This window comes from Onychostoma macrolepis, chromosome 25 (genome assembly GCF_012432095.1).
Source record: "Onychostoma macrolepis isolate SWU-2019 chromosome 25, ASM1243209v1, whole genome shotgun sequence".
Taxonomy (NCBI): Eukaryota; Metazoa; Chordata; class Actinopteri; order Cypriniformes; family Cyprinidae; genus Onychostoma; species Onychostoma macrolepis.
Genome location: NC_081179.1, coordinates 20,178,113 through 20,191,087, shown reverse-complemented (window position 1 = coordinate 20,191,087; position 12,975 = coordinate 20,178,113). Strand labels below are relative to the sequence as shown.

At 35.8% G+C, this 12,975-nt stretch overlaps 1 protein-coding gene across 2 annotated transcripts in view; it reads right to left on the bottom strand.

Moving 5' to 3' along the window:
• The window catches only part of abtb2b (ankyrin repeat and BTB (POZ) domain containing 2b), a 56,396-nt gene extending 44,931 nt beyond the window's left edge, over window positions 1–11,465 (bottom strand). Inside the window, exons 1-2 of one of the 2 annotated variants that reach the window (XM_058766523.1) lie at window positions 11,150–11,465; window positions 10,098–10,956 (exon numbers count right to left, since the gene is read on the bottom strand). In XM_058766523.1, the coding sequence (XP_058622506.1) occupies window positions 10,098–10,941 (844 nt within the window). In that variant the 5' untranslated portion in view covers window positions 10,942–10,956; window positions 11,150–11,465. Of the gene's footprint in view, window positions 1–10,097 lie in introns of both variants that reach the window. The other variant, XM_058766522.1, reaches the window with a different exon arrangement.
• Window positions 11,466–12,975: the final 1,510 nt, after the last annotated feature.

Genomic DNA, 12,975 nt, shown 5'->3' with positions numbered 1-12,975 from the left:
TTCAAAATAAATGTGCAAATTAATTGCATACATTCTCTTTTTTGTGGACCAAGTCTAAAATTTCTGGTTTTAATTCATTTTGAGGGAATATTTGGGGGATGATCGCAAAAATGTCAATGTGGTGTAACCATACAAACTTTATACCAAATAACTGATCTTGTTTAAAAAAGGTGAAATTCTCAATAAAACACCAGATCAGCTAGTTTGGCATAATCTTACATTAGTACTACTTAATAGTAAATAAAAGTAAATAGAGCATCATTGTTCTGAATATTATAATTAATTTGGGGTATTATGGGAGTCAAGTCAAAATCCTTGAGTGTCAAGGTGGTGTAACCACCATTCAAGGAGCCATTTTGTTAATATTTTGCAAGAAGATCATGTGACAGGAAATTATATCACAGAGAAGGACCTCTGGTGATACTAACTGCTGCATGCAAATGTTAGTAACTCTCTTTAATGGTATAGTCAGGTATTCTTAGGTATACATGTCAAATGGTATGACCTCAGGGATACATAGATAATTCATCATTATTATAAAAACGAGTATTAACTTTAAAAATTACATTTGAAATATTCCCACCAAGGTCATGTACTTACGTAGGTGTCCATGATAATGCCTGTCAAATTTAATTTTAAATGGAAATGTCAAGTGGTGTAACCGGTTACACAATTTGACTCCTATTACAAGCCTTTCTGTTAGGGACCAATTTAATCAAATATCACTAGTTTATGATGCTGATTAAAGATGTAATATAAACTAACCTACTATTAGAAACTATTTTCAAGTATTTAATATTATATTTGTTTGAGAAAGTGTTTCTGTCTACAACTTTATTATTAAAGCTCTGTAAGTCTAGGATAAAATAATTATATTGCACAAAATTAGTGTTTTTGAAATGTTTTGCTTTAATGCATATTTGTGTTCCATTCACTTAAAATTATAAAGGGATAGTTCACTCAAGAATGAAAATTACCACCTGATTTACTCTTTAGGTGCATATGACTTAATTCTTTCAGACGAATACAATCAGCGTTATATTAAAAAAATGTCCTGGCTCTTCCAAGCATTATAATGGCAGTGAATGGGTGATATTCAATAGTCCAATAGAAGTCCAATAAACTGCGTCCATCCATCATAGAAAAGTTCTCCAGATGGCTCCGGGGGTTAATAAAGGCCTCCTGAAGCGAATGCACTTTTGTAAGCAAAATATCCATATTTAAAACTTTCTAAACCATAATTTGTAGCTTCTGCTAACTGTCGTATGCGAGTTCATGAGAGTGGCGTTCAAGTGGATGACGTAGGACATAGGCATAGCATAAGCTCCTGTGAGAATTAACGAACACGGAATCATAGAGGAGAGAGCGGAACAAAACACTGGTCACGAATTAAAAGTACAAAACGAGGACTTGTAAAGAATTTTCATTTTTGGGTGAACTATCCCTTTAAGCAATATGTGTGACCCTGGAGCACAAAACCAGGTAGCTTACCCAAAAATACATTGTATGGGTCAAAATTATAGATTTTTCTTTTATGCCAAAATCATTATGATATTAAGTAAAGATCATGTTCCATGAAGATAGTTTGTAAATTTACGACCATAAATATATCAACTTAATTTTTGATTAGTAGTATGCTTTGCTAAGAGCTTAATTTGGACAACTTTAAAGGCAATTTTCTCAGTATTTAATTTTTTTTTTTGCACCCTCAGATTCCAGATTTTCAAATAGTTATATCTTGCCCAAATATTGTCCTATCCTAACAAACCATACATCAATGGAAAGCTTATTTATTCAGCTTATTTATGGTGCATAAATCTAAATTTAAGAAAATTTACCCTTATGACTGGTTTTGTAATCCTGGGTCACATATAGTATCATATAATATAATGTAATATATACATAAATGATCTAATAATGTAGCAGAAGTAGGTGGGTGTCTACATTTGAACATAAATTCACTGATAAAAAATGTTAACCAAAAATTACAATTTACATCTGTAAAATACAATTCATTAAATGTCTGATATTTTATATTTAATATGATATAACAGAGCCCCTTTTTCCCCAATAGATGCCACAATACAATACGAAATTACAATACAAAAATTAAAATTACAATATGAGACATGAGTTCACTGTTCATCACTCTGTTGATTTCTTGTCAGATATTGTTTCTTAACTGTAATTACAATATGAGATGAGTTCACTGTTCATCACTATGATGATTTCTTGTCAGATATTGTTTCTTAACTGTAATTACAATATGAGATGAGTTCACTTTTCATCACTATGATAATTTTGTGTTGCTAGTTTTTTTTAGCATTGAAAAAAAGCACTTCAACTGAACTTGTTGACAGTCATGATTGATTTTCAGTGTCAATTTATTCAACAAACAATGGCCTTTGGCTGTAGAAGCAACATGGTCAGGTGGTGTAACTGGTTTTTGTCAATTGGCATAACCAGTATTTTTTCATAAAAATATAATTATATACAAGAAAATTAATGTGGAATAAAATGTAATCATCTAGTTTAGTATAATAATATGGTTTTTAACAATTTTTACATAATTTGTCAAAGATTATTTAGAAAATAGAGGTGTTTTCAGCATATGTCCCGCCAAATATTGAAAAAACACATTAAAATTTACATTTAGAGATAACTCTAATAAAATCTATTTTCATGTGACATTTTAAAATGATGTATTTATTTCTATGAGTAAGCTTACATGCCATTTAGGCAGATACAATATTTAATATGTCTCATTCTTTGGTGGTTACACCATTTGACATTTTCATGTACATTCAGTCTTAACTTTTGTAAAAAAAAATTAATTTAAAAAAACCGGTAGAAATGTAATTTTTAATTACATAAAATCAACATAAACATGCTGTGTACATTTTAAAAGACCTAATGCATGCTTTAAAAACAAGTTTTTACAATATTTTTGAATTTATCATATTGGGTCACTATATCCACTTCGAAGTGCTGTTTTTAGTTATTCGCTTAATTGTCATTTTTAAACAACCGAAATTAGAAAAACAACAAAATATTCAATAAGAGTGTAATAACATTTACACACACATGACCCGAAAGCTCACTGAATCTTATTTAAATGGATTTTGTAGACATTTTAGACTATTTTAAGACCTAAATCAGCACTTTACAGACTAAAAATGGCAGCTGCAGAATTCAAACCCACAGAAGCCATTACTGTGCATATCTCTACAAGACAGCCTGTTTCCATTTACTGCAACAGCTCCCATTCAGTGCAATTAAATATTACAGGAATGTTCACAAAAGGCTGCTTATCGACAGCGATAAATCATCCCTGCTGCATTTGAAGACAAGAACAGGGACAGACAGAGTTTCATTGGATTATGACAAATGTGAAACGATCAGTCAATGAGAGAGAGAAACAAACCACAGGGGTAAAAGAAGGAATCTGTCTTGTTTGAAAAGAACATTAAAATATGGGTTATTTCATTCATAATTATCATGACAGATGTCATCGGTATAAGCCAAATTGATAAATCACAATATGCAACCGTTGATGGAAGCATATGGACCTATTATTTATAATATCTACATGGCATATGGTGCATTTAATATTTTAAATATTAAATCCACAGTTCTGTTCTTTATTGCAGAATGAATTAATTATTTAATTAGTTCAATATGTAATTATAATTGTTGGATATGCAATACTGCCAAAATCTAAAAATATTGGCTATGCATTGAAATACAAAGTTGTAGAACACAAGATTGTGGGAAAAAGAGCTCTGAAGGCTATTTTAGTCACCAACAGCTATTTCAGTCGCTATCTTCTGACAGGTGAACGTGCAAGCGACACATGAAAACTGAAATGTGAGTTTTTCAACACTTTGCAGTGAGTAGGGAACTATTCATCCACAATCACTCCATTTTACCCTTCTTAACATTCCACTGCTGGAAAATGCGAGACTGCATTTTCTCCTCACGATAATTCGCCCCAACATTAAACTCCTGCACATGTCATTGTTGGCCATATTCCCACACTTCCCCTAATTTCCTGTCTGGGGTCAGTTTTTTCATGGCAACAGGCAGAGGATTGACCTATGAGAACGTTTGTATAGAGGCATGAGCGCCAAAACATAAAGCCATGTGCTGACCGGCTTCAATCCGCTGGCTATTCACCCGCCTTTTCTCCCGCTTTCCAACAAGCCAACAAGGATTATGTCCTGAACTAAATCTTGTGACTCCATAAACAACCTCCAACTGCAACACAGAAAACACTTAGTACCTGCAGCACTGTTGATGCTGTAGTATTTGCATCAAGTAAAAGCCACAATTCCTCAAACGTTTGCTGTTAACAATGGGTTTCTCATTATTCAAACTGTTCTAGCAACTTTACAAAGATATCAATATGTGTATTCGCACTTTATTCAAATATGACTTGACTAGGCAAACAGGACATTCAAATGCTTCCAAAAAGCTAATGAGCTGCCAAACTAGGCAGCGTTTTAAGGAATCAAAAATACAGTCCTGACACAAAAGGCTGTACAAGTAAAAATAAGGGTCGAAATGAGAATCTGCTTCTTAGGAACCTTCATTTGGCCAAAATGGCAATTGATGGCAATCTCAGAATGCATTGTGACAAGCCTAGTGAACCAAAAAAACATCTCATAATAGCTGTGTTCAAAATTGCATACTCTGAGTAGGTACATCCTTTGAATAAGTCATTATTTCTGACAGTTAAATAAGAAGTATGTACTATATAGTATGAATGTAATCCAGACATACTATATTTGTCATGTCGTCATTGTAATGTGAGCTTCAGTTGAGTCATTTCACTATCATTCACAACTCCTCTCCCGTGGCCTCATGGGATAGTAAGATGCCCACTGAAGAAATTTAGCAGGAAGTAGTAGTTCATCTGACTTTCCACTTCCTATTTTACGAATACTGTGAATACGGAAATACTACTCTTTCGCAAACTGTTTTTCGCCTACTATGTAGTATGGAAGTATGTGATTTCGGATGCAACCAAAGTGAGGTCTTTAATGTGATTAATGTTTTACCTAATATTTGTGTGTGTGATTGTACTTTTATGCTTAAGAGTGTATCATGTTGTTAGCTTAGCCACATGCTAACATCAAGCTCTACTGGAATCAATTGTGAGTTGAAATCTCTAGTGCACTTCACATGAAGACTGACAGTGTTGGGGAAAGTTACTTGCATTAGAATATTGCATTACTATATAAATAGTAACTGATTTTGTTACTTAATTACTTTTTATGGAAAGTAATGCATTAGGTTACTTTTGCACCCAAAGGTTATATTTTTGGCAACTGTAAAGGCCCTTTCACACCAAAAGATAAATTAATAAGCCTATATTTGTTTCACACTTAGAGCTGCTGCCTATGTAGGGTGTTTCATTTCAGTCACTTACTGTATGAGGTTCCCTGAGCTCACAAGTTTTAGCTAATGCTAGTGACTAGATAATGAAGTTATCTTGTTTTAAGGAGCTCTCTTGAAATGTAGCCCTTGAAATGTTTTTAAGCCATCATAAAACTTGTGCTGTTTTTAGCCACTAGCTCAGAGAAGTCTGAGCTCCTTGTACAGCTGGGCCTTTGGTTTTGGCTGGAAGCATGTATAAACAGTGCCACTGACCATGCAAGATGGTGTTTTCCCTGTTACTGCCATCCTAAATCCACAAAGCATAAAAATAACCTCCACAAGACACAAGTGCACTGGCCTGCAGACTTCTTATGCAAAAATGAAACTGCATTTTAGGGCTGGGATGTTTCCATCAGGGTAGCCAATGTTCGAAAGCTGTGCCAGAAATTCCAGTACTGTCCTGAATCTGCAGCAAATGACAAGGGACAAGGGACAAAGTTCACGTCCTGCTCTGGGTCGGGTTCACAGATGTTCTCAACAGCGAGTTTGAGAAAGCACTTGTTCAGGAGCAAAGTATGAAGATGTTTTATCCATGAATCACTTGAACACTCAAAAGCAACGTGAATATCAATAGCAACTATCAGCGAGAGAAAACTATGCATTTAGTGCTTTGTGTTCATTGGATTTTAAATGGCATGTTGGTACAGTGGGCGCCTTGTTAAAAGCATGTGCGTTCACAGAAACGGCTCCAGGAAAGAAGGACTAAAGTAAATAGAAAAGAGGCAGAGAGTGTGTGTTGGAGAAAGTGGGAGTGACTTGAGTTGGCAAAGGGAAGCGAGTCTTAAAGACTTCCAGATGTGGGGCTGGTTGGCAGATGATAGAGAAGAACTTTTGTAGAAAACAGCTATGAATTACTTTGAAAACCTTGTGAGTAAAGGTACTCCTACCATCAATTACAATAAAGTCAACAAGAAGTCAACCCTGTTTACTTCCTTAAAGTCATTTACCTTATGTGATTGAGTGCAACTAGTTATTAAATGACTGAAATTGTAAGAAAGAACTTTAATTCATCCATCGAGAACTAATTTGATTGTGAAAGAGTCTCTAAATGACAGGTAGCTGCAGGCTTGGGGATGAAAAATAATGTCAGCAGAAAAAGAAATTTGTTTCAGAGGCAGGGCAAGTTATTACATTTTGACACCATGATAAATACTGCCAATATTCTGCTTTACTCAGGAAAAAAAAGACAAGTAAAATGGTTCTGGATGCCATTTTGTGTATATTCAAAGTCACAGAATCAAAAGAAACCATGCAAACTCATAAGACGAGTGTACTGGTTTATGGTAATCAAAGCTGTTTAAAAGTCATTCTCAGGCGCAATAATAGCAGCCAACAAAAGCAGGTCATGAATGCTTTGCGTAATCAAGCACGTTCTGAAAGGTCACTGAGTCACGTCTGAAATCATCAACGAGCCACATTTAAGGCGTTTCATATTCAATCTCCTGCACTTGACAGAGGAAACGCAGTGGATCAGATGCCCATTCATCAACAATAATGGCACACAAGGGTTTTGTGAAGTGCATGTGCAGCACTTTGTTAACACGGCCGTCCTAAAAGCACATTGATCCACTGGGTCGTCTTTATGGACCGACCTAATTTGATGTCCACATGGGCATCCCAGAGAAAGCGAGCTGTGCAAGGATTATGCAGAGCTGAGATCCTGACTCACCGTGCCAAAAAAGAGCTTTTTGCTTGCGTAGCCTAAATATCGCACCCACACTCCTCTGATCTTCTAATAAAGTCTTTCCACTGCTTCAGTATTGTCATGGAAGTAGCTGGATTTGGAGCGATTTTTCATGCACGTATTCATCCTGTAGCCTTACTGAAGTCAGTTAGCATCCTAGGGTATGACAACAATGTACTAAAAATGAAAACGTTTTTCCTTTGTGTTTTTGAAAAGTTTCATGTACAGACGAGCACGTTATCAAAACCATCCCCGATACGTGAAAATGACTGAAAACGCTGTACTTTCATGCCAGGCCAGTAGTTGGCGACGTCACTTTGTACAGCCTGTGCACAAAACTATAGACTAAACATGTAACACGCATGTGCATGACTTCACCATTTTCACAAATTCATGTTTTTTGTAGTTTATATGGAGACGATAACGGTATTGTATACAAAAACTTGCACTTTGAAACTTTCTTCAAAAGTTTCAATGTTCAGGCCCCCAAAATGTTGTTGTTGCGTAAAAGAATGGCCAAAATGCATAAAAGTTTTTCTGTTTTTACTGTAGTTGAAAATGCCCCCTATAGGCCACTTTGTGGGCGCACTTAAATGCTTCAACTCAAAGTTAAAATTGTATTACAAAAACTAATAAAAATGACAAAACATAACAAAATTACTAAAGGTTTCAAATTAAAATTAAAACAGAATATATAAAATTACATTGACTTATTTCTTATTCTAATTTAGTTTAAGTATTAAAATAACTGAAACTAAAAAGGAAAACCATATAGACATATATAAACATATAAAAAAACATATGTCAAAACATAACAAAATTACTAAAACTTTCAAATTAAAATTAAAACAGAAAATATAAATATTAAATAAAATTCAAAATGAACAAAAGCTAGTATATCAATGATACTAAAAGAGCTTTTTTATTTCAGCTAACTCAAGGTAACATTGATTCTCATTTTTATTTAGTTTACGTTGAAGTATTAAAATAAGCATAACTAAATAAACATAACACTAAAATGTGTTTTAGTATTTTTGTGATTAATTTTTTTTTTTTTTTTTTTTGTGGTTTTAGTTTTAGCTAACCATAATACCCCTGCTTCACATACATATTCTATATACAGCAAATATTTAAACAATTATTATTAGCTATACATGGCTTTTACTCACCTTGTCCTGCACCATTGCTACAATTGTGAATAATACCTCAAATTGTGAGGTTTGTTAAATAAATATAGTTTTCTAAGCAATCTAGGCTAAAAGATTTAATGGGTCATCAAAAGTGAAAAATCAAGTATATGTTATATGCATATCCAAACCACCCACATAAGATATGAAATCTAAACATTTGTTCTGAAATTAAGGACAATGCAAACAGAAATTATGAGTAATCATGATGAAAGCAGGACAGTGATACATCAGAAACACGTGTTGTCCTTTTACAGATATAGTTTGTTTTCTTTCTCTGGTAAGTTGGTTAAGATCAGTTTGCTCAAAGAGGAAACGAAGCGCCTGTGAATGTTTGTGAAAACCTCATGCTAGATGCTGGTAAACCACAGACAAATCATAATGAAAATGCAACCTAGATGATGCAGAAGTTGGCAGCGAGGGGTAATTCTCCCAGCTGGAGAAGAGGAAGCGTGTAATGACCTGTCACAGGCAGAATGACGCGATTGACCAGCGATTTCTGGAAATTGGTTCCCATTTTCATCTTTCAGATCAAAAGCCAAGAAGACTAATAAGGAAAGATATCAACATTTGTGTGGGTCTACCAACATATCGCAGTTTCAGTATTTTAATTCAGATGATTCACACCAAATTGTACTTTTGTAACATCATGCCAGGATTTTCCTAGCATATCATGCATAACTAGTTTCAAAGGTACTAATTTGTCATAATCAACTGGTGTGGCAGGGATTTTCATAAGGATGTATGAAGTCATTTCCCCTCAAGTCCACGCACATGTCATTAGTAACCACAGGTGTACAGGTGTACGTCACATTTTGATAATTACTAATGTTCCACTAATGTTTCACATCCACAATAATCACTTTGAACAGTTTATGTATACTTGAACAAGCTTAAATCCAGCAAACTCATCATTATCAAATATTTTGATTAAAAGTGTTATCTTTCTTTAAAATAATGGACTTACATAGCTAAAGTTAGATATTTGACTCATATTCATACACTTAAGTGTCCAAATCAGTGTTATTTTTGTATCAGTGATACTATTAAAGCTATTAAACTATTAAGTCATATCATCATATGTCATCTGTCATAGTTTCTGTTGTGATTTTTGTTAATATTTGGAATTTTTTATATTTTCTCTTCATTTTAATTTTAAAGTTTTTGTATTTTTTTGTTAATATTTGGAATTTTTATATTTAATATTTTGATTTTAATTTCTAAAGTTTTAGTAATTGTATTTTGTCATTTTATTTGTTTGTATGTCTATATAATATTACTTTTTAGTTTATTTTGTTTTAGTTATTTCAGTATTTAACTGTTTTCATGTTAATTTCAGTTAATGTTTTAGTAATAGTTGTTTTTGTAATTTTTCTTATTTTTTATTTTTTTTTAACAAATGTATAGTTTCTGTTAAGTTTTATTTGTTTTAGTACTAAAACTAAAAAATAGCTTAAATAAAATGCATTTTATTTTAAATATACTTTTAAATAATTTTTATAATAAATGTATCCTCATTTCAGTTTTTTGTATTGTTAGCTATCATCAATAATAAGCATGGTCCAAATACAATTTGGGGAAACTGTGGTGGCACTTCTCTCCAAAGTGATTTACAGTGCACATATACTCCCTTGAAGCATCTTGGGGTGTCATGCTTAAGTGCACAATGGTGACGGATCAACCCTTGTGTGGTTTCAACAACCCTCTTCAGCCAAATCTAACCACTAGGCCACAAGCAACTGATGAGTGAAACGGTTTAAGCAACAATACAACAGTAAAGTACCTACCATTGGCGTTCTTCCCACAGATGAGATGCTCATAGTGTTGCAGGACCCCCCAGAGCTCGGCATCATTATTGATGACCCCCTCCAGCGCCTCCGCTGTCAGGACGCAGCCGGGCGTCTCCGCCATCAGCACGCGCACGCCCACCTCCTCCACGAGCGCCTCCATACACGCGGTCAGGCAGATGGCCGCGTACTCATGGATGCGCACCGCGATCCGAGTGTCCACCATCCAGCGGAAAAACCGTCCGACGGAGAACACGAGCCCGCACCGGGCTGACTTCCCCTTGCGCAAGAGCTCTCCAGCGCTCATGTTGTACATAGATATGGCCTTCACAGTGGCCGAGACGCAGTGATCCGCCAGCGCCCAACTGAGCACCAGGCGGATCGCGCTTTGCACCTCGAACCTGGTGCATCTGCAGTGCATGACACTGAGCCGCTGCGCCTCTCTGGAGATGCGGATGAGCGCCCTGCGCATCAGGGCGGCCAGTCTGCGCACAGCCTCCGCGGAGAGCGAGGCGCCCTTCCCCGCGCCTTTACGCACGACCCTCCCCACGTCCTCCTCCGTCCACGGGAACTCCTCCAGCTCCGGTAAGCGTGGGCACTTTGAGAAAATGTCCTCTGGATCCTCAGGAAGCACTGTGTTGACTGTATCCCAGCTGTTGTTCCTGCTGTTCATGGAGCCGGAGTAGTACCACCAGTTCCCCCGGTGAGGGGTGTTCATGAACGCCTGCGAGTTTGACTTGGAGGACGACAGGCTTAAGGACTTACACGAGTCCCCTGCTCCATAGCCGGAGTCCAGAGTCAAATCCTCCAGAGTTTTCATGTTTGAGCTGTTTGTTCCTGCCATTTCTGCTGTTTTTTTCTGTGAGGAACCAGAAAGCAGAGGAGACTTTCCAGCTGCGCGAAACTCAAGCTGGTTCTACTGGTTCAGCTTCTCTTTGACATTCATGTAGCACTTTATTGATACACTACAGACCAAAAATGCCTTGTGTGAAAGTTTAAAATGTCCAAGTTACATCTTCCGGAAAAGAAAATGTTTGGGGAAACTTGCTTACCTCACTAAATGTCCATTCCCGTAAGAGTAGTAAAGTGCGCAGGTTTCTGTTTTACTCGTATCCAGTTCTTGCAAATAATAAACCGAACTGGATAGAAAGTTTAGAGTGGAGATCCATCAACAGAGTCTCAATCGGACGGTTATGGTCAGATTAATCCGTAAAGATGATGCAGAACGATGTTCATTTCACACCACACGCCTCTTCTTACTGGAAACTCATGACTGAACTGAAAGCAGGAGGGCGAGAGAGAGAGAGAGTAAAGGTGTTTGATTCGCGAGCGAATCGACTCGTTTGAACGACTCGTTTGAAATGATTCGCAAGCGTTTGTGAATCTCCATCAAAATGTGCATATCTGCATTAACAGAGACGCAACGTCTACAACTCTCACATATTAGCTACAACTATCTACACTGATTTAAATTCTAGTTTTTCTAGGTTTACAGTGGCAAATAATTAGAAGGCTAGGCTATATGGCATAGACACACACACACCACACAGACTTAAACTTGAAAATGCTAGAATAAAATACTCGCGGGTGAACACATTTAAATGGAAAACAGAGGATAAGCTTATTTGGGAGTAAAACTAAGGCGGAAACAGTTTACAACGTTTGTTGTTGTTGTTTAACTCGTTTATTGAAATGAACCGTCTGAGTTAACAGATTCGCTCAAATGAATCAAACACAATGAATAACAGAGACCAACCAGAAGTTAGTCACCGGGGAGCCAATCAATCAAGGCTGGGTTTCTCAGGAACATACAGTGAAGTTATGAACAGAATGCTGGGTCACACTTTATTTTAAGGTCCAAATCTCGCTATTAACAAACCATTAACTACGACTTTTAATAAACTGATAGTTTGCTGCTTAACTGTTCCCATCTGGTGGAATGACCTGCCCAACTCAATCCCAGCAGCTGAATCCTTACCCATCTTCAAGAAACGGCTAAAAACTCATCTCTTCCATCTTTATTTGCCCCTCTAACTCTAGCACTCTCTATTCTAATTTTATTTTATCTGTCTTCTTTTAAAAAAAATACATATTTGACCCTCCATCAATTGCGTATTTATTCTCTAACTGCTAGCTTTTCTTGTAAAACGAATAATAGCTTTCCTTTTTTTTCTATTCTATCTACTTGTTTCATTAAAAAAAAAAAAAAAAATAGGTTTCTTTTTTCTATATTCTATCTACCCGTTTACTTAAAAAAAAAAAAAATTGTATGTGTACTGCGTTAGGCTAACCAAGACTTGTAATAGCACTTGCATGTTGTTGCTCTTTTGTTGGTTTGGATTGCTTCTAATGTCCTCATCTGTAAGTCGCTTTGGATAAAAGCGTCTGCTAAATGACTAAATGTAATAAGTTTAGGTATTTATTAGGGATGTAGAATATGGTCATGCAGGATATGTCACTTTATGTACTAATAAACAGCCAATAAGTTAATAACAGGCATGCAAATAAGCAACTAGTTAATAGTGAGAACTGGTCCCTAAAGTGTTACCGACTATTTTTGCGTATAAACTGATTATTGATTGTTTATAGATTTGTAGGCCTGTTCAGGCTCTATAGCCTACCTATTTGAAACTGAAACATTATTTCATTTCTTTTTCTTTTTTTTTATTGTAAACATAATACATATGGTTCATGTATTTGTATTTACTTTAGCTTTTATATATTATTTTATTTTGCCTTCTCCTAGCTATACCCTAGTGTCCGCCTCACTCTTACTCATTTTGTATGCCCACAACTAATTTATCAAACTAACTAAATTGCCCACTGAGGCTGAATAATGTTGCACTGTATTGAAATTAAGCAAAGTAAGCTCGAAGGG